This window comes from Coregonus lavaretus (assembly GCF_964263955.1).
Source record: "Coregonus lavaretus genome assembly, chromosome: 33".
NCBI classification, from domain to species: Eukaryota; Metazoa; Chordata; class Actinopteri; order Salmoniformes; family Salmonidae; genus Coregonus; species Coregonus lavaretus.
In genome coordinates, this window is record NC_140020.1 from 29603971 (window position 1) to 29626974 (window position 23004).

Here is a 23004-nt window from a genome sequence, read left to right on the forward strand (position 1 = left end):
AAACTAGATGAAAATATTACATGTATTTTGTCGAGGGTTTAGAAGTTAATTTCGTCTTATGAAATACCTCACTGCTTTCGCTAAACTGGAGCGTCACTTCTCACTTCTTTGATGCTTTTAGCGCATGGGTTCTAGAATCAACTGTCGAGCGCATGCTCTGTCGGTAAGATCCGGGTTTTGGACAGGATGAACTCCAATTTCCAAGATGGCGGCGGAGGGAGGAGGGAAGGAGATGAACGAAATTAAAACTCAATTCACCACTCGGGAAGGTGTCTATAAACTCCTCACTCACTCCGAATATAGCCGCCCTAACAGGGTGCCTTTCAATTCACAGGGCTCGAATCCGGTGAAAGTCTCCTTCGTGAACGTCAACGACCAGTCGGGCAACGGCGACAGAATCTGTTTCAATGTGGGCCGGGAACTGTATTTTTATATCTACAAAGGCGTAAGAAAGGTAAATAGCACTCATGTGACAATGCCTGTATTATCAAGAAGTGAATGTGCGTGTTCAAACGCATAGAAATTTGCTGTCCAGTTTAGTAGTTTCACTGACGTGCGCAGATAGCCAGACTAGGCCACTTAGCTATGGTGGCTAGCTAGCATCGCCACAGTTTGTTTTGCCCGCACCTTGTGGAGATGTGCTGGTTTACATGTCACCCACCCACCTAGCTAGCTAGCTAGCCAGTTAACCAGTTCAATTCTAGTGAAGGGCCTTCGTTCTGTTATGGTGGACTGTTTACGCATAGGCATGAGATTACTCTTGTGTGATGCCCATTTGCTCTATATGAATAAGCACGCTTTAACCTTGGAGTGTGGGTAAAGGCTCGTGCCCGTCTTCAGTTCTGACATGTTGATTGACATCTTCTGCAGTTTCAGAGTATGTTAAATTCGTCGTTGATATATTGTGTATTTTGAGGTTAGTGATAATTGACTACAGTGGTCTTTTTAGTGCTCTTGTTTTATTGATTCTGCACAGGTTTTTTGCAATCATAGAATATACGACCATTGTATAGCAAGCTAGTTATGTGCTATGCTGCTGGTCCTTCAAGGCCCCAAAGCCAGCGTTGTACTGTATTGTGAAAGTGTGTTTAGTTGGAATTGAGCGGTGTTTGTTGATTCGGGATGATGTCATGCAAGTGATCTGTCTGGTTCTGACAGTGGTGGTGATGCAATATTTGGGGATGTCACTGCATCGAGCTGTGTGCTTGTTTACCGTATCTAGTGACGACGATGATGATGATCATATGTCTGATTGTGTCCACACATTTCTAAACTTGTTCAAAACATAAAACAGGTTTAACCTAAAGACCATTATCAGACACCAGTAAATAATCTTGTGGCTGCTAGAGGCTTTCTATTGTTATGATGAGGAAGATGTTGGACCACTTCCAGGACTTACTGTGTTGGTTTTAAAGGTCCAATGCAGCCGTTTTTATCACAATATCAAATCATTTCTGGGTAACAATTAAGTACCTTACTGTGATTGTTTTCAATTAAAATGGTCAAAAAGAAACAAATAGCTTTTTGGTAAAAAGCTATTTCTCAAGCAAGAATTTAGCAGGACTGTCTGGGAGTAGTCTGAGTGAGGGACCTAATTGGATGAGCCTAATGAGAGGGATATGTAACCAGAAAACGAGTTGTTATTGGCAGAGAGGTTTGAAACTCTTTGTTATTGGTCTATTAACTTATACTGCCTGGTGATGTTGCCAGGCAGACCAAAACAATAATAAACGCCCCACATCGAGCATCACATTGGTTCCTGCATGAACGCCCCCCTTTGAGCATGCCATCTTCATCCTTGTGACACTAATGATATTCTGTATTTTCCCTGATTGGCCTTGCTATTAAAATGTGGGTTAAAAGGGAAATAAAATCTGCTGTGTACCGGAGTCTTCCTAGCTAGCACAGTGTTATTCGCTCCAACTTGCCGAACACCTGCCCTCGCCATCATTAACAGAACTAGCAGTGCCCGACAGGCAGGGGCGAAGGACACTGTCTACCATTGTCCTAGCTAGCCTCTTCTTCTTCTGTGGGGTTTATCGGCAGTTGGCATCCAACGTTATGGGGCATTACCGCCACCTACTGTACTTGAGCGCTCCCCCCGCTGTACTGAAATCCTAGTTTCAGGCGGTCTTTTCAAACAGTTCTTACACTAAAAGGGAATTATCATTTTCACAGTATTATTCCAACCTCATAGTGTGGAAATATACACTGAACAAAAATATAAACGCAACATGTAAAGTGTTGGTCCCATGTTTCATGAGATGAAATAAAGATCCCAGAAATGTTCCATACGCACAAAAAGCTTATTTTTCGGCACACATTTGTTTACATCCCGACTAGTGAGCATTTCTCCTTTGCTAAGATAATCCTTCCACCGGACAGGTGTGGCATATGAAGAAGCTGATTAAATGGCATGATCATTACACAGGTGTACCTTGTGCTGGGGACAATAAAAGACCACTCTAAAATGTGCTGTTTTGTCACACAACACAATGCCACAGATGTCTCAAGATTTGAGGGAGTGTGAAAATGGCATGCTGACTGCAGGAATGTCCACCAGAGCAGTTGCCAAATAATTGAATGTTCATTTTGCTACCATAAGCCGCCTCCAATGTCATTTTAGAGAATTTGGCAGTACGTCCAACCGGCCTCACAACGGCATACCATGTGTATGGCTTCGTGTGGGGGAGCGGTTTGCTGATGTCAACGCTGTGAACAAAGTGCCCCATGGTGGCGGTGGGATTATGGTATGGGCAGGCAGAAGCTACGGACAATGAACACAATTGCTTTTTATCGATGGCAATTTGAATGCACAGCTATACCGTGACGAGATCCTGAGGCCCATTGTCGTGCCATTCATCCGCCGCCATCACGCCACCATTTTCAGTCAAATATCGCAAGGATCTCTATACAATTCCTGAAAGCTGAAAATGTCCCAGTTCTTCCATGGCCTGCATACTCACCAAACATGTCACCCGTTAAGCATGTGTGGTATGCTCTGGATCGATGTGTACGACAGTGTGTTCCAGTTCCCGCCGATATCCAGCAACTTCGCACAGCCGCTGAAGAGTGGGACAACATTCCACATGCCACAATCAATAGCCTGACCAACTCGATGCAAAGGAGATGCCAGGGTAGTGGGTTCGATCCCCGGAACCACCCATACGTAAAAATGTATGCACACATGACTGTAAGTCGCTTTGGATAAAAGTGTCTGCTAAATGGCATATTATATTATATATTATATGTTTCGCGCTGCATGAAGCAAATGGTGGTCACACCAGATACTGGCTGGTTTTCTGATCCACGCCCATCTTTTTTATTTAAGGTATCTGTGACCAACAGATGCATATCTGTGTTCCCAGTCATGTGAAATCCATAGATTAGGGCATAATTAATTTATTTCAATTGACTGAGTTCCTTATGAACTGTAACTCAGTAAAATCTTTGAAATTGTTGCATGTTGAATTTATATTTTTGTTCAGTGTATATATAAAACACAGGAAAATCACGTTTTTGACTGCACTGCCAATTTAACATGGGGAACTTGTGCGCCACTTCTTGGATGGAGTAGATCTGTGTGGGAAATTGTAAGGTATTTTAACACTTGTTGTCACCAAGTTTTGCAAGTGTTTCTGACTAAATAGATGGTCTAGTGACCTTGACACAATTTATACAACAGGTTTTGTGCCAGAGGGCCTGGATGTTGCTTTGTGGGCCTTTTTCCCCATCTGGAAAATAATTTAAGGGACAGACTGGTTTAATGCATTATAAAGGCCTACTTCTTCACTGAGTTCACTCCTGTCACCTAGTCATTTCCTGTAAACATTGCTCTCTCAGCACAGGTCAGTAAGATTGGCAAATCTGCCCTCCTGCATTCATCCCCAGGACTGGACTCAGCAGGTCTCTATGTAGTCCTTCCTGTAGTCAGTGAAGCATTCCAGAGGTTATACCACAAATCAGGATCAAGAAGTTAGCCAGCTAACTTGCATAAATATTCTGATAACTGTTTATTTTTGAGAAAGATAAGCTTGAAATGTGCATTGTCTAATTGATTAAACAAACTAAAACACATATCTAAGTTTAGCTTTTTTAATGAACAAGCAAATCAATAGTTATTTCTGCAGTCATATCAGAGTTAGCTGGCTAACTCATTGATCTTGTTTTGTAGAATACCCCTAGGTATAGGGCTGCAGAGCTACTGCCTGTTCAGAAAATCAAGCAAACAGCTGAGATCGCAGCTAGCCCAGTGGGTTGGTTTTGAGGGTGCTGTTTGGCTTCATTGGGTTGGTTTAAAGCAGAATACATATTTCTGTTTCGCTGTGACAAGTCATTTTATAGCAGGGAATAGGCCTACAGTCCCTCGCTCATTACCAAAGAGTTAGGACATAGTCTGTGTTAATCTCCTAATGAGTTTAATAGTGGCCTTGGATTATATTTTAGCAGTGTCTGTGTAGACATTTCTCAGTTAATGACAAGGAAGCAGAAGGCTAACCATCCTCTAGTCTATTTGGCTAAATTGATCTTTGTTGTCACTAGATAGTTTTCCATCCATTTGGAGACGATTTTCATGCGAATATTCTAAAATCATAAAAACAATATGCGCATTTTCCCACCAGAGATGTTTCCATCCAATTGACTTGTTGTGGATAAAAGGCTGTGCATGATGACGTAGTGCACATAAAAAAACGTATGTGGTTAAATTCCCATTTACCGAATTTAAAAAAGTTTAATGGATTTCCATCTCATTTTCAACTCTACTGATGGTTTTTTCACAAAAAATGTTGCGTTTATATAGCGAATGTGCCCACTCTAGTCTAGCCAACCGCTCGGAGATACAGTGCGATATAGCCTAAGCCTACATTATTAAATTATTATGGACAAAAGAGTGAGATTCTTTTTATTTGTCAAACGCCAGCCAAGCATCGATTTATCATTACATTTTAGTCATTTAGCATACGCTCTTATCCAGAGCGACTTACAGTTAGTGAGTGCATACATTTTCATACTGCCCCCCCGTGGGAAACAAACCCACAACCCTGGCGTTGCAAGCACCATGCTCTACCAACTGAGCTACAGGGGACTGGAATAAGACCCTTGATATTTATTGGAAAGGAGCATCAAGCTCATCACCGTGCATTTACACCACCATGTGAAGTTCATCATAACTTATTTCATCTGTAGCGTATTAAACTGCATCCATTCCCAAGTCGTAGTGGGAGGACCACACAACACATTGCATGACTCCAAGTTTACTTCGATATGATGGTTATTATATCAATATTTGCCCTTAAAGGCATTTCTACCACCATTTCTCGCATTTGTATTTTTACACAAAGATCCCACATTTGGAAAGTTTACAGACAAAGTTGCTGTTTCCATCAGGCCTGTCGTGACATTTTCATTTATCCAACATGTACTTTACTCGCATAAAAAGGTTGGATGGAAACTAGGGATGTGACAAATATTAAACAATTCTTAACGTTTAAGCTGCAATTTTTTTCCAGTTTCCGTTAAAATAATAAGAACATTTCCTAACATTCCACACTAATTCACAATGCACCTGCGCTGCTGCCAGCAACGGGTTGGGTCTCACGGTGTGTCCCTTTTTAGATGTACCTGGACTACCATTACTGTACCTCAATTCCACCTCGCAAAGTTAGCATTTCCTTCTCATTTAACTTCTGAAAGTATTGCCAAACAGGAGTTCGCTGCTGTCGCTTGCCTTTCTCTGCCATTTGTCCAACTGTTAACGATGATAACGTAGCGGTAGAGAGTCGACTCCAAAAGAATTGATTCCTCTAATCATTGCACGTCGACTCCCATTTCTGAGTGTCAGGATTCGATTCCGCTATGAATGGACGCTTAAGATTCAGTATTTTTGGAAAGGAGGAGTCTGATTACTTGCCGTACTTCCGAGAACACAAACACTCACAATTTTCATAGCGAGCAATGAGGGACTGAGCGCGAGGGGAGGGGCACAGTATAGGCAGGTCGGCCACCAGGCAGGCAGACAGAACTGTGCACTAGGCCTTTCAGCAATCGAAAGCTGTATCTCTTGGCTCGCAATGTCTCACAATTTCAGTAAAGCAGGGCCTATCAATTAATAGGCTATGATATTCTACACGCAACATACCGAAGACTGAACACACACTTGCGTCATTAGCGAAGAGAAAGAGCAAGGGTGTAATCATTAGTCCAAACCAGTGGTCACCAACCGTTCGATCGCGATCTACTGGTCAATCTCCAAGGCATTCCTAGTCGATCGCCAAACATTTCTATAAAAAAAAAAAAAATCTATGTTTGCGGTAGGTGCACTTGATTCAACAAGTGTTTCCATTTTGAGCTATTTAATGTGTCTGAATGTACAAACTCCTCCTACCCGACAGGCCGGGAGAGCAAATCAAGTGTCCCTATTCGCCTTATTCTGGAACGTCAGTGATCGCGGCGAGTTAGTTGCAATTGTGTTTCTATCTCCGGCAACATTCGCGCAATGCTAGAGCATGAATAAATGGTACATTTAGTTGAGCGCATGATAGTTTTACACTGACAGAACCGCACAAAATCCTAAAATCGATCAACATGACAAGCGTTATATGTTCAGTACGAGGCTGTCACAATAATTGGATGAAGAGGAGGCAGTTTTTACAACAGCAATGTTTTGAACACCAACCTCTACGTCGATCTGAATGTACCCGTGGAGCCCCATACGACCTGCTTCCACCTCCTATAGACGCAGAGTCTTTGCGGCTCTGGCTCAAAGCGTTGAACCTAAAGAAACCACCAAAACGTCCCTTTGTGTGCTCCTACCACTTTGACAAGAAGCCTACAGTGGAGCATCCTTACCCAGAAAAATGGCTTGGCTACGATGCTCCACTCGTGAAGAAGCATTGGGTGTTAGTCAGGCAGTCATCAGTGACCGGTAAGCTAAACGCTTGAGCAGTTTGCCTGCTCTCACTTTGTGTCACCCGCTTGCTCTTGTATCTAAGCACAATCTCATAATATCACCATTTATTTCCTCTACAGCTCAATACATTTTTTCCATTTGATATATACGTAATTATTATGATTATTAAATATGACTAGGAGCGTCCATGCAGTATGGTGTTTGTTATAAATTTTCCATTGACTTGTTTAACAAGCCATACTGATTTCTTAACAGATGACACAACAGGCTCAAGTGTTCACCAAATTGAAAATGGGGATTGACCAACACAGAAGGAATGGATATGCCTTCAGAGAAGAATGCCCAAACCCAATGGGAAGACCCATATCTAAGTGATCACAACTACAGCCAAGTGATCGTGTAAAGCCCACTACCTGTGAGGCAGGGACACAGTGCCCAGCAGAACCTCTCTACAAAACCCTGCTGAGGAACGAAGCACTCTGTACACTGCATACAGGCTTGCCTGTTGCTGCCTTTTCTACCCTGGCGGAACATCTTCTACCCCTCTACAAAGACAGCTTTCAGTTAGACCTGACAGACCAACTCCTGATGACACTGATGAAGCTGAAGCTCAACTTGCTGCAGCAGTACCTAGCAGAAAGGTTTAGTGATTCCCAGAGTATTGTCAGTCGAGTGATTAGTTATTGGATTGACATCAACCTCTCATCTAAAATGGACAAAATACTTTGAATCTGTGCTGCCCTGTGTAACCTGCTTGGTGATATCATTCATGAAGATGCTGAATGAACTGACCAGTCAAATGCCATTCACAGGGTAGATTTCCCAATATGAATTAAAGTTGTGTCAAAAGTTAGGTTAAATAAATTTCAATTAATTCTATAACAACTCTACTTAATGATTTGTTTTACATACTCATTAATATGAATAAAAAACAAAGCCATAAAAACAATTTCCACAATACTGTGACTGTTGATGCATTAAGTCAGGATTTTTAATTGAAAAACAATTTGTTAATAGTAACTGCAAACAGGAGGACATCTGACTGCAGTGAGGGAAGAAAGTATTTGATCCCATTTACATTTTAGTCATTTAGCAGACGCTCTTATCCATTTTTTTGTACGTTTGCCCACTGACAAAGACATGATCAGTCTATATTTTTTATGGTAGGTTTATTTGAACAGTGAGAGTTAGAATAACAACAAAAAAATCCAGAAAAACGCATGTAAAAAAAATTAGAAATTGATTTGCATTTTAATGAGGGAAATAAGTATTTGACCCCTCTGCAAAACATGACTTAGTACTTGGTGGCAAAACCCTTGTTGGAAATCAGAGGTCAGACGTTTCTTGTAGTTGGCCACCAGGTTTGCACACATCTCAGGAGGGATTTTGTTCCACTCCTCTTTTCAGATCTTCTCCAAGTCATTAAGGTTTCGAGGCTGACGTTTGGCAATTCGAACCATCAGCTCCTTCCACAGATTTTCTATGGGATTAAGGTCTGGAGACTGGCTAGGCCACTCCAGGACCTTAATGTGCTTCTTCTTGAGCCAGTCCTTTGTTGCCTTGGCCGTGTGTTTTGGGTCATTGTCATGCTGGAATACCCATCCACGACCCATTTTCAATGCCCTGGCTGAGGGAAGGAGGTTCTCACCCAAGATTTGACGGTACATGGCCCCGCCCATCGTCCCTTTGATGCAGTGAAGTTGTCCTGTCCCCTTAGCTGAAAAACACCCCCAAAGCATAATGTTTCCACCTCCATGTTTGACGGTGGGGATGGTGTTCTTGGGGTCATAGGCACCATTCCTCCTCCTCCAAACACGGCGAGTTGAGTTGATGCCAAAGAGCTCGATTTTGGTCTCATCTGACCACAACACTTTCACCCAGTTTCACTCCTCTGAATCATTCAGATGTTCATTGGCAAACTTCAGACGACCCTGTATATGTGCTTTCTTGAGCAGGGGGACCTTGCGGGCGCTGCAGGATTTCAGTCCTTCACGGCGTAGTGTGTTACCAGTTGTTTTCTTGGTGACTATGGTCCCAGCTGCCTTGAGATCATTGACAAGATCCTCCCGTGTAGTTCTGGGCTGATTCCTCACCGTTCTCATGATCATTACAACTCCATGAGGTGAGATCTTGCATGTAGCCCCAGGCCGAGGGAGATTCACAGGTCTTTTGTGTTTCTTCCATTTGCAAATAATCGCACCAACTGTTGTCACCTTCTCACCAAGCTGCTTGGCGATGGTCTTGTAGCCCAGTCCAGCCTTGTGTAGGTCTACAATATTGTCCCTGACATCCTTGGAGAGCTCTTTGGTCTTGGCCATGGTGGAGAGTTTGGAATCTGATTGATTGATTGCTTCTGTGGACAGGTGTCTTTTATAGAGGTAACAAGCTCAGATTATGAGCACTCCCTTTAAGAGTGTGCTCCTAATCTCAGCTCGTTTCCTGTATAAAAGACACCTGGGAGCCAGAAATCTTTCTGATTGAGAGGGGGTCAAATACTTATTTCCCTCATTAAAATGCAAATCAATTTATAACATTTTTGACATGCGTTTTCTGGATTTTTTTGTTATTCTGTCTCACTGTTCAAATAAACCTACCATTAAAATTATAGACTGATCATTTCTTTGACAGTGGGCAAACGTACAAAATCAGCAGGGGATCAAATACTTTTTTCCCCTCACTGTATAGAGCAGACTCCCCACAAACAGATTCAGGTGTCTCAGGCTCCTATTCAATTCCTCCTGTGAGTGGAATGCAAGGGTGGACATTCTGGACGCTTTTCTGCATATTGGTCACTGGCCGTATGGTGTGTGAAGTCAATGCTGTTTAACCGCTTTGGCTCAAGGTTCCTCCGAGTCCCTGCATTCCATTGTCGCTGCTCATCAATGCAGGCTATGCCAGTTAGCCCACTGGACACTGTTCTGCACCTGTGATAGAATGTTTGTTACAAAAAAAGACATTCAGAGAAAATCCCATTATTAACAATTGTGTGACTGAGGACTATGTGATCAATTTAATCAAAACACATGCAAGTTTCATCAAACTTACCTTGTTCCCAATGAGACGAGACCACTTATACTTACCATACTTTAGGCATTACCCCCAACCACAAGGATGTTTTACAAACCTTATTCACCCAGAAAAACAGTAACACTAAAGAAATACATGTGATGCTGACATGTAAAAAATTAAATTAAATAAAAATGTATGCACTCACTAACTGTAAGTCGCTCTGGATAAGAGCGTCTGCTAAATGACTTAAATGTAAAATGTTATACCCTACTCACCTGGACTCCATAAACCTACCTTGCTTCACCAACATGAGATTTGACAGGATACTTACAGATTCCCCACATTAATACAGCAGTTTTGTTGATTCACAAATACATGTTAACATATCCAATAAATCGTGACATTCTCAATTCAGCTTTCATCCAACAAAACGTTTGGTCTAACTGCTATGCTAAGCCTGACTATTTTATCATTCTGTGTCTAGATAAGGCAGTATTGCAAACTTTCATCTATAAAAGGAACGAAGAAAATAGGCTATAAACATCAATTACAAGACCAAGTAATGCGGAGGTTGATCATATATATAATCTGAGAACTTTTATCATAACGTTAGCCTATGGATTATAGTAACTGTCACCACAACACATGTAGGCTGCCTGTATGCTGTAATCGCTTATGTTAAGTAATGCTAGACATAGAAATGCAAGTGACTTTGCTTATTAGCCTACCTTCCACAAAGTTGAGGAGGCATGACTTTCCAAGGCCAGCGATGCAAGCGCATCCAGCCGTCTCTACTGATCCATTGTTGGATACAAGTACCCAAGCAGAGTGGTAAGAGCTGCTTGATTGGCTGGGCTGAACATCAGCCTTCAAAAATACTGATCCTTTTCCCTCCTCCTGGTGAAGAAGAACTCGGCCCACCTTACCACTGTGGAGGTACTGATAGGCCTCTGTACTCTTGTAACTTTTCATAGTAGACCCATCCACTCCCAAGGAGAGCACGAAGTAATTAAAAATGTCCCCATACGTAATTTCAGGCCATTTTATATGGGGTATGGTGGTACCATCCGACCTCCGAAGAGCCATTTGTTTGTGTTCCCAAATATGAGGCAAGTTTTTGTTTATTTGTAAAGATATGTTAATGATGCGCGTTTTTTAATTATTAGCTGCTCTGAGGTAATTCACTAGCGTTGACGGAAGTTGTGAAATGAAAACACAAACACAATGGCGTTCGAATGGAATTGGATCAAGTGGGCGGGGCTACATAAGGCGAATAGGCCTACTGCTGGCCAATCAGATCACCATGTCTGCGGCATCCACGAGCCCATAGCGAGGTTGATACTGACATTTCTAAACTTTTACAACCATGACTAGAGAGAGACTGTCAACGAATACAGCAAAGAACTGCAGTTTTTATGACTGAGTTCATGTTTGAAGTTGTTTTTTTCCAGCGCTGTCAACACTTTATTCAACACTTATGAGCCAAAAAATGCTCATCTCCCTATCCACTCCCGCTACAAAGTGTATCGATAGGCTTATGTTATTTGCGGCTTGTCTTTTTAATATCGAGGAATATTTAATGTTCTCTGGTCATAGGAGTAAGAACATGAATTCATGCATGAGGCAGAAATAATAAAGTGTGGTGGAAGACGGTGTCCCCTTTTTGGTCAGTCTCAGTGGAGGGAAGGAGAGCTGAGTGACGGTGAGAGGCAGACAATCAGATGCAGGCACCATCATTCCAGTAAAATAAAAACGAATTATTTCAATTTATGCTCACTCAGCTGTGCCTCACAAGTAATACAACACATTATATATTACCAGTGTATTCGTATACCTCAAGTTTTGAAATATAATTTTAAAATGGTCTGAGAAGAACAACACTGGCAGGGAAATTCATGCATAGCCAATATGCAATGATAATGTATTGGGACTATCGCTTACTGCACAAACCTCGTTGCTACAGAACTGTTTTTAATAGGTTAGTAAAGGTGCAATATGCAGAAATCGCTCCGCCATTTCCTGGTTGCAAAAATTCTAATAGTTCGCCCAATTTGAGTTTGTGACAAAACAAGCAATGTGTAGAGAATCATTGTACCATCTAAACCCCTGTGAAATATTGTTTCAATAAACAGCGTTTTTAAACTGGTGCACAAAACCGAAAGTAAAAGACGCAAAAAACAAATGTAAGAACTGGAAGCATGGAAGTAGTGCACATATGCGCATCACAGCTTTTTCTGCCTGCCCTCTCTCCCTCGCACTGTGAACATATTTACCGCTTCTTAGACTTGCTTTTAATGAGAGTGACAGATCTATAGCTCACTTTTCTATGTGAATTTGATCGGGTCGCTCAAAAACGTACATATTGCTGCTTTAATGTTGCATAGGCTTACGGAAAAAAAAGCTGTAGATCTCGGCCTGCATTTTGACTCAAAGTGATCACGGCTCACAAAAAGTTGGTGTCCACTGGTCCAAATAGTTGCAACACTTTTTGCAACTAAAATTAGAATTTCTATTGGACAAATGCAGGTAGGTTGCTCCCTGTTTGCTTCCGTTTAAGAAACGGTTTGCAACAGAATCGGCATAATGAATACGGCCCAGGCGAGCCAGTGCGAGGGAGAGAGGGCAGGCAGAAAAAGCGGTGACGTGCATATGTCTTGGTAATCTGTCAAGCATGCCTCGCAAATTCATCAAAGTAGCCTAAAGTTCTATTTAAATTACACAACTTTCCCCAGGCCTTTTATAGCCTGTCATCTAGTTAGGCTATAACACGGAAAATCTAGTTTTGTGATAACTGCACTGCTATTTAAATTTTGTGGGACAAAAAAAACTACATTTTTCTTAACGTTAAGGATCCCAATTTCGTTTCAACGTTTTTAACTTTAAAACGTTCACACCCCTAATCGAACCTGGTTATTGACATTAATTTTCAGTCACTCACTCACTGTCCTCACTTAATCTCCCGAGTGGCGCAGTGGTCTAAGGCACTGCATCGCAGTGCTAGCTGTGCCACTAGAGATCCTGGTTCGAATCCAGGCTCTGTCGTAGCCGGCCACGACCGGGAGACCCATGGGGCGGCGCACAATTGGCCCAGCGTCGTCCAGGGTAGGGGAGGGAATGGCCGGCAGGGGATGTAGCTCAGTTGGTAGAGCATGGCGTTTGCATATTGCTGTTGTGGGTTCGATTCCCACAGGGGGAAAAATATATAACTGTAAGTCGCTCTGGATAAGAGCGTCTGCTAAATTTTAGCTAAATGACTAAAATGTAAATGTGAATGTGCTGGAGCTCGGAGTTAGCAGGTCTGACAGAGCATTTATGTGATCCCTGTTGTGGCTCTTGGTGTGTGTGTATGATTGCATTTGTCATGGTGTCTTTCATCTGAAGTTACACAGATCAGCAAGATATGTTCCTGAGACATAGGCTAGGCCTAATCAATTACCTGTCTTTTGTGTGTTTTGAATGAGTTTCACATGAAATTAGTAAAAGTTGAAGTACCATGGAGAGAATAGGCCTATGTTTATTGGTTTGGCATATCAAAGTGTGCTGGCCCTGCTCCGACAGATCTGTCAACAGTCTTATGACATAGCCTTATAATCTCCCTCACTGCCTCCAATGGTTCTCCACTCAGTTGCATCACCAGGGTCTCACAGACTGACTTCTACAGTATCATCCCTTGGGCCAGGAGTCTTTCTGGATTTCCTCAGAAAAACTTTAGGTAAAACTATGGCCAGGAGTTTTCCTTGTCAGTTCACGTGGACAGGAAAAACTTTTGGCCCTAATCATCCCCAATAAAACGACTTATTATCTTACCAGTGATAACCTAGCCTATACTTTCGGGGAGCCTCAAATCCAACTGCAGTGTCCTGCTGAACCACACACTGCCTAGTACCGACCAGCTGTCCACAAACCCAGTGCTCTTAGATGTTTTACATCTATGAATTTGACAACAGCTGTTAAATTACCGACATTACAAATGACCCCTCTTATAGTGTTTATACAGCAGCATCTCTCTGGTTAGAGACAAGTTGTCACCCCAGAGGCCTGTCTCTGCCCTAGCCACCTGTTAGTAGACATTGGCACTGCAGCTCTCTTTCGCTCTTTTTCTCTCTGCCTCTCTCTCTCTCTCTCTCTCTCTCTCTCTCTCTCTCTCTCTCTCTCTCTCTCTCTCTCTCTCTCTCTCGGGGCTAATGATTGGTCGGGCATCAGATAGGCAGCAGGACCAGCGTCTTGTGCCTCTGGAGGTAGCCTAATAATGCTTTTACAGACGTGATACCTCTAATGCCCTTGATATGATAGTCATTGGGCAAGTTTGACAGAATGTTGCTACTTGCTAGGTTATGATTTTTTTGAACGATTTGTGTGTGTGAGGGATGGTGGATCTGACTATGCATCCACATACCAGTATGTATTTTAAAATAAGGTCTCTAACGATATGTTGATACAGTGCTAAAGAAAATAAAAAACAATAGACAAATTGGAATACTTTACAAAAAAAGTATGCTTTTATCACGCTATACCACAATAAACAGAAGTTCAAATGCAGAGACCATTGAGTGCTTTTGACCAAGAAGTGATAGGTTGGCGCGAAGTCTCCGATGCGCTCTACCAGCACCATGGACAGTTGGATTAGTTGAGTTTTCCTCGGGTGTAGCATGCTTCTTCTGTGCTGACTGAAATAATTTGTCAAAGTGGAAAATGAGTTCTCGCATGAAGCTGTGGATGCCCCAAAAGTCAATCCATGTGCAGTAAGCACGGTCGGCATAGCAGAGAGAGGCCCAGAGATTCGTTGCACGATATCAAGTGGGTCCATTTGTCCTCATTGGAGCCGGAGCAGGCGATTTCAGTCTGCAAAAACTGGCAAGTGACACTAAACTCAGCTTCCACCAAATCTGTTTAGCTTAGATCCAGCAGTGGTTTCACCTTTTTCACATCTGGAAAGTCATGGCTCTCTGGGTCAAGGGCACACAGGGCCTCCACCAGTTGACTGTTGCGTTCGCTGAATCGTTCAGACATTTCACCAATGAACGCATCCAAGAACAGTCTTTTACACTCAGTCTCTTCTCTGTCCATATTGCTGGAGATTTGTACTTACATAACGTTGTCGTTTGCTTGGAGCTGGTGGTGAATCGGCACTGAACTGTGCCCAAATGGCTTCGAACTCTGTCACACCTCAGCTTCTCAACACACTCCAACGCACTGCGGACCAGTTTGACTCCAGTGTACAGATCCATTGCTTTTGCATGGAGTAATTTGTTTGGAGGATCGAGAAGACTGATTCTGTGAACATTGTGGCTGTAAACTTAAAGCCAGGGTCTGTCACCGCCTTCAGCAGCCATGTAGCCTCGAGTCTTACTTCTGTGTTGTACAAACACGGGCATTCAATGTCAGAGAGGAACTTCACAATGCTGTCACAACTTTTAACAACCACTGACACAGTTGCCATGTGTCCCCTTCTCCTTTGGCTTTGTTTGAGTACTTTAGCGAAGCCAATTTCTGATATCCATCGTGGCAGATTAGCTGGTTCGAGCTAGCTAAATAGGCTAAGGCTAATAACACTAACTAAACTCTGTAGTGGTGGGGCATGAGGGAGAGTTGAGAGAAGCAGCTTCAACTGTGAACTTGACTCCCGCCCTTATAAATCTAAATCAAATATTACAGGTGGAGGCGTGTCATGTTATTCACTTAGCCTACCATAGGTGAAGTGTTTTTCCACGCTTTTTATGGAAACCCAAAGGAGTCATACCTAACCCACCCAAGTGGCTTTCCATAGTCCCCCTATATACACTGGCACGCTCTGTCCATTGTGCAGATTTTGCGCCAACTTGTCACTCAATCATTCTATTTTTATATTGGGATATAAAACTTAAAACTGAGGGGGCACAAGTTTCAACAAAGAGGGCTAAGCCCCCTTTTGCCCCCTCGTGGATCCGGGCCCGCATATATACTGATTGTTTCAAGCAAAACTACCAAAACTATTGGTGATGGTGAACCTGAACAATCAAATAAAATCTAATGTTAGCCCCGATCCGCATGTAGCCTACATATAGTCAGATGAGTTGTCCCCGGTGGTAGCTTAGGCTATTTTTATTCTGGTAAAACACAATTTAACACACATTTGATAAAAATAACCTATCAAATTACTTGGTTGTCATTTGACTAATAAAGCCTAATGTTGCCCAAGCCATTTTACAAACATTGTAATGCTGAAGGTGACGAGCAGATGTGCCAGATCAGGAAAAGGCCTACCTCTCATTGGTCAGCTCTCGGCACAGCGTAGTTTGACTAGGCTACTGATATTGCCTGGGGTTGTTCGACATGCAAAATGACTTGTAGATCAATGACTGTCAACGTAATTACATGCTTAGCTCGACACTGAAAGAGCGGACGCAGTTGTCATAAAAGATGAGAGGTATTTTCGCAAGGTAAAAAGTAATTTGAGCAAACATTTTTAGTGAACCGGGGATTCGTAATGTTTAAATTGATTTTCTGACCGATGCATGCTTTTAAAATAATTTTCTGACCGATGCATGTTACATTTGGATCATTTGGGTCCAGCAGACCAGGCCGTTGCACTCGTATCTTAAACATTTGAACTGGGGACGATGCTTATCGATGGTGAATCGTTGCATCTCTACTAATATTGTTGCTATAGGGCAATTCCACGGTAAGGGAATTGTGCTGAGACTCAGATTTTTCACTTAAAATGTATGCCAAACAAAAAACATTTATTTCAAATTTTCTAGTAAACCATACAACTATGCTTTTAACAATTTACACAAAATACTGGAAGAACTGTGCAGATGCTAAGTTTGGTAACATCTCCCTCAGTTTATGTGTCCTGGACAAACCAATAACCATAGGCCGATTTATATCCATGGTACTTTCCAAGAACTCTGTTAACTATCTGCTCTGAATTAAGATTCAACGATGTCTGCAGAAAGAATGGGGTGTCAGCTATGTCATGACACGTCTTTTGGTTATTGAACTACAGTAAGTGAAGTGGATTTAAACCCGGTAACGGAATTTCATCATAGGTCCCTGATCTGTACTATACAGAAATGCATAATTATGGATATGAATTTCACTCTCCATGGTGATGTATCCTAAATAGGTACCCAAAGGTAGAACTATGCAATATCCTCCTTTGCATGTTTGGGTATTATTGTACACTATTATTTGAATGAGCTCTGCCCCCAAACTACCAAATTTGATTGGTCCAGACCGCACCAAATCTGCACCAATCATAGACGTCTATGTTTCACAAGTTTGGACATCAAAGTACAGCACCGTAGAGTACAGTAGAGTGGAGTACAATACAGTACATTATAGTGTACTCAACTCTGACAATACTCTACTTTTCTTTACTGTGCTGTCCAAACTTGTGAACTCAACTGTGGTTTGTGGCTACTATGATTTCCCATTGTAGCCAATTCAATTGCAGAAATTCTCGTACCGATTTGTTTAGAAAATTCCATTACTGTAATTTTTGAATAATTAATAAACACATTTGCTATCTGTAAAAACACGAACTAATTAATAGGTCTACCTTTACTTGTTACTTCTGTGAACTTTCATTATTCTCCCTCCATGAGGGAGAGCGATTTGAAAATATCTTAAAGATATGTGGGTTTTTGGTAACAGAATTAAGGCACAAGGCAATGTTTCTTAAACTTATAGAATGCTGAACATTGTTATGTATTTCCTTTTTAGGACTTTTTCTGGTAGATGTTTTCTAAAAACCATTTTCCATCTGTTTGACCAGAAATTAAAGCCTTTGCTTATTCCAAGTTTGTAGGATGGAAAATGGTTGAACAATTTATATATGCCTTAATTCCTCAACATTATAGACTCTTAGCTTTCATTTGACACCCAATTTGACATTCTCCTATGAACTTCACGTTGGTGCTCATGGGTCCTTTTACATGGAAATGATACAATTTCTCATTAGGTCAGTGCATTATCTGCAGGTCTTATATAGACAGGAGGAATGGCCTTAGAAAATAACTGAGGTGTATGTTCAAGATAATTGCTGTGCCTGTCTGAGTCGGACTTTGTGTCCTGTGTTTCTCCACATCTTTCCAGGCGGCTGACCTGAGCAAACCCATAGACAAGAGGATATACAAAGGAACGCAGCCCACGTGTCATGACTTCAACCCCCTCACAGCCACAGCGGAGAGCGTCTCCCTGCTGGTGGGCTTCTCGGCTGGCCAGGTGCAGCTCATCGACCCAATCAAGAAGGAGACCAGCAAGCTCTTCAATGAGGAGGTAGGTTTAGCAGAGTTGACTTTAGCCAGGCTGGCTAAGATGGGTGTCCTGTGGTTGAATATCAATGTATGTTGTTGACTGCCTACTGGGAGGAAACTGTTTTCTAATGCAAAATGAGAGTAAAGGTTCCGTTCCAATATCCAATGTATTAGGCATCCATTTAAGTGTTATGCTAGTGTTGATATGTTGTTTGAATTCATGTCTGACAACACTGAGTTATTTGTCTCTCCCTGACAAGCCACTGTCTCCCCCTCTCTCCCTCAGAGACTGATAGACAAGTCTCGTGTGACGTGTGTACGGTGGGTTCCTGGCTCAGAGAGCCTCTTCCTAGTGGCCCACTCCAGCGGCAGCCTGTACCTGTACAATGTAGAGCACACCTGTGGCACCACGCCACCCCACTACCAGCTCCTCAAACAGGGCGATGGCTACGCCGTGCACACCTGCAAGAGCAAGTCGGCCCGCAACCCCCTACTGCGCTGGACGGTGGGCGAGGGGGCGCTGAACGAGTTTGCCTTCTCTCCCGATGGGAAGTTCCTTGCGTGCGCCAGCCAGGACGGCTTCCTGCGCGTGTTTGGCTTCGACGCAGCAGAGCTGCACGGCACCATGAAGAGCTACTTTGGCGGGTTGCTGTGCGTGTGCTGGAGCCCAGACGGACGATACATAGTGGCCGGGGGGGAGGACGACCTGGTGACCGTCTGGTCCTTCTCCGACTGCAGGGTGATCGCCAGGGGCCATGGCCACAAGTCGTGGGTGAGCGTGGTGGCGTTCGACCACTGTACGACCAGTGTGGAGGACAGCGACCCACCCGCTGAGTTCAGCGGGAGCGACGAGGAGTTCCACGAGCAGATCCACTTTGGAGGGGGGCGGGACCGGGCCAACAGCTCCCAATCACATCTCTCCAAGAGGAACTCTACAGACGGCAGGCCAGTCAGCGTGACCTATCGCTTCGGCTCGGTGGGCCAGGACACCCAGCTGTGTCTGTGGGACCTGACTGAGGACATCCTGTTTCCCCACCTGCCCTTGTCCCGCACCAGGACTCACACTAACGTCATGAGTGCCACCAGCCCCCCAGCTACTGGAGTGGCCACTACTAATACTAATACTAATACTAATACTAATAATACTACTACTACTACTACTACTACTACTACTACTACTACTACTACTAATAACCCACCTGGTACCAATGGCAACAACACCATGAGCAGTAGTAGTGGTAACAGTGGCGCCCCCGCTAACTCGCTCCCCGCCCCTCTGCCGCGCTCCAACAGCCTGCCGCACTCCTCCGGCCCCGCAGGGGGCAGTACCACATCTAACAGCAACACGAGCAGCAGCAAAGGAAGCAGCATCATCGACAGCACCTTCATCGCTACGGGCGTCAGCAAGTTCGCCACGCTATCGCTGCACGACACGCGCAAGGAGCGCCACGAGAAGGACCACAAACGCAACCACAGCATGGGCCACATCAGCAGCAAGAGCAGTGACAAGCTCAACCAACTGAGCTCTGCGGCGCGGACGGCCAAGGCGGATGCCGCTAAGACTCTGGGCACGCTGCTGTGTCCGCGCATGGAGGAGGTTCCTCTGCTGGAGCCGCTGGTGTGTAAGAAGATCGCTCACGAAAGACTCACTGTGTTAATATTCCTGGAGGACTGTCTGGTCACAGCCTGCCAGGAGGGCTTCATTTGCACATGGGCCAGGCCCGGTAAAGTGGTGAGTCTGTTACAAACCCTAACCCCTAGACATATGGGCCAGGCCTGGGAAAGTGGTGAGTCTTAACCCTTAACCCTTAGCCACTTCCAACCCCAGACACTTCAGTTTGACATCCAACACCTAGACACTTCTCATAAATCTCTGAAAATGATTGAGAGGGGAGGTAGGGTTTGCGACGCAGTATCCTCTTTTGCCCACTGTGATTCGCTTACAAGGGTGATTATCAATCCAGGATCTTGATTTGTTTTTCTTTATGGTAGTGAAAATGTACCGTTTCCCCTCAATGACACAAGTTTTGAATTCAAATTGTTTTGCCGTTCGGAGTGTCCAAAAACCGTCTCTTCTCCGCTAACTCATTCCCCTCTGCTCTCCTCCGCAGGGCTTACTGTCATCTCAGAACCCGGCCAACTCTCCTAGTGGAACTGTAGTATAGCCCTGGTGCTAGTGCTGCTAAACTAAACCAAGCTCCACCAGACCACAGACAGACATGACGGGACAGGATGACCTGGCCACCCCTCGCCACAGCCCTGCAGCGCTGTTCTTCTCTCTCTCACCTTCATCACAATCCCCACTACTGAAGCGCTCTTTTGGTTCTGTTAATCTTTAGATAGAAAGATGGATGGCTAACGTTGGCCATTGAGGGTAGATGGAGTGACCCACAGTCTGAAAAGAGTGTAAACGATCATGTGAAAGGTGCAGAACGCTTGAAATCGTCCAGGAGGATTGAAACTGTTGTTCAGAGAGAGAGGGAGGCTGGCTGCGATGTGTTTAGTTTGTTTACGCCTTCCTTCCTCTCTCAACATTCTCTTGCCCGGTCCAAAAACAACCCCTGTAAAAGCTACAGCTTGTTTTCAGACTGGGCTTGTCTCTAATAGCTTGGCCTCCTCCAGAAACAACCCCTAACCACTACTACCCCCTAGGCACTTCATGTATATCTGAAAGACTTGGATAGGTTTAATCAATATGGTAGTAGGCACATTTCTCCACTATTCAGTCCTCTCAGATCTAGCCTAGGTATTAGGGGCTAGGTGTTGTCTTGGGACAGGTGCTACCTCTTTCAGCTAGTTCCTCATCCCTGACTAACCCTGGTGGAGTTGAATCACACGTTCACAGCAAAGGGAGACGGGAGCAGTTTGCTTCCTATAACTACAAGAAAAACAGCTTTTTGAATTTAAATCAGAATATCACAGCTTGAGTATGTTGCACTGATTTTATTGTTTCTGTTTTCTGTTCATTTTTATTCATAATTATGATCTGACAAAAACAAGATGGTTGAAGACAGCCTTTGGATGCACTTGGGTTGTGGCGAGTAATCTCTGTCTGGACGCTGCAATCATAGTTTTTTTTAAAGAAGAAAAAAATAGAATTATTTGCACTTAATAGTTTGTTAGAAGAGAATGTGCAAGGACTCCCCCAACAAGGTTGTTAAAAATATAAATAGAATTAAAAACCTTTGTATCTATTGAACATTTATTTTAATATTGTTTCAGATTTAAATAATGGGCTCTGTATTATATATGTAAATATTGTACTTCAATGATTTGGTGAAATGATCATTATTACACTAGTTTGAAGGTCTTCATTTCAGAAAATAGTGATATTTCTAATTCAGAAAAATATACATAATATTAAAAATGGATCTTGAATATGCAGGTTCATGTTTTTTTCTTTTTTCTGTTGTACATAAAGAGAATTCAGGTGTATTTTTCTTAATGAAATGTTTGTTATAGGAGATGTCTCTATGAAATCCTCTTTATCTAGTAGGGAGTGCTGAAAGCTAGCCTGTCACTGCAGACTCCTCTATGTAGAAAGGTATTCCCGGTCCCAGACTCACTCCTAGCCCCTGCACCATATACACTTGTGAAGACCTGAGAGCATGGCCGCAGGAAGGTGTTTTGGGTTGGGGGCGTTGTTGACGAGGGGGAAGGGAGTTCCTGGTAATATTTTTCACTGGGCTATGCTGAGATGATTATATAGGTATAGGCAATGTGGAAATTGAAAGACTGCATATAATCTTCACCATATTGCTTATCTATCCAATCTTCTTAGATCTCCACAAGTGTCACAGAGCTTAGGTGCTAGTGGATGGTTTGGGACTGGGCCGTAGGCTAAGGGTAGGAGCCGTCTAATTCAGCCATCACTCAGAGCTCAGGTAAACCACGGAAGACTAACGCTAACATAGTTCGCTTACCCATTAATAGGCCCCAGTACATAAAACATCTGTGTGAATTCACCTACCTAGTATATAACAAATATGACTAAACCGGTGTTATAGGTGTGTGTGTTGACTATGGCCGCTACATGAGTAATGACAACAGGACTGATGTTGAAAATGTGTGTGAACTAGACAACTGACACTGTTGATAAACCTCAATACTTGATGGCGGTATGAGCGCTGGGTCTTGTTTACGGGGGTGCAACGTTACGAAACGTTCACATAGAAATGTATTGTCTAGAAAATATATGGGAATATCTGTCATGTAGATGGAGAATAGAGTTAGCTCTATTCATTACATTTCTAGGTGCACATTTCAGCGGCGCGTTTTACGAATGCTTCATAGCACTGAGATCATCTTACAACCATTGCCTACAATGGACTTCTATAACGATTATTTTAGCGCTATGAAGCGTCCGGGAAACTTACACCCAAGCATTTCACCTCCCTGAACCCACCCCAGGAGACGAGGGAGTGTGAAGCACCCAGGTAGGCAGTGTGAGGATTCTCTAAGGTCTAACAGTGGGAGTGTTTCTTTTCCCTCCATGTGACACCTATTAAACAACTTCGACAGACCTCGTCTCCGATCTCCAGTCTTTACTAGTAGGCCTTTGGGCTGAATGAGTATGAATGGACAGTCAGTCAAGTATTTCCTCTCAATGTTGTTTTATTCACACAAATGAAACCATGTGTGTTCAATTGTTATGCGTGTAGCTGTAGCACTGTTTTGGTAGTAGTGAGTTGGCAAATGAGACTGTCTGTTCAAATGAAATCGGTCTCAAATCACTGAACGTAATGTTTTGTTTGACCAACTGTTTAATAACGTTATGACTAAAAGAGCGGAAATGGTTTCTTGGAACATTGTGTCTCCACCTCCCCCACCCTAAACATAGGCCTG

At 43.2% G+C, this 23004-nt stretch overlaps 1 protein-coding gene across 3 annotated transcripts; it reads left to right on the forward strand.

The window, feature by feature from the left end:
* The first annotated feature begins 180 nt into the window (after positions 1-180).
* On the forward strand, positions 181-22681 carry LOC311108646 (WD repeat-containing protein 20-like). Of its 3 annotated transcripts, XM_084151336.1 has the most exons (5): positions 181-454; positions 17999-18181; positions 18446-19878; positions 19934-19946; positions 20271-22681. In XM_084151336.1, exons 1-5 carry the CDS (start codon positions 206-208, stop codon positions 20322-20324), a joined length of 1932 nt encoding a protein of 643 aa, XP_084007462.1. In that variant the 5' UTR covers positions 181-205; the 3' UTR covers positions 20325-22681. The 3 variants fall into 3 exon arrangements, with proteins under 3 accessions (XP_084007462.1, XP_084007461.1, XP_084007463.1); XM_084151335.1 differs by lacking the exon at positions 19934-19946 and having other exon boundaries at positions 18446-19891; XM_084151337.1 differs by lacking the exons at positions 17999-18181; positions 18446-19878; positions 19934-19946; positions 20271-22681 and adding an exon at positions 7166-7993.
* Positions 22682-23004: the final 323 nt, after the last annotated feature.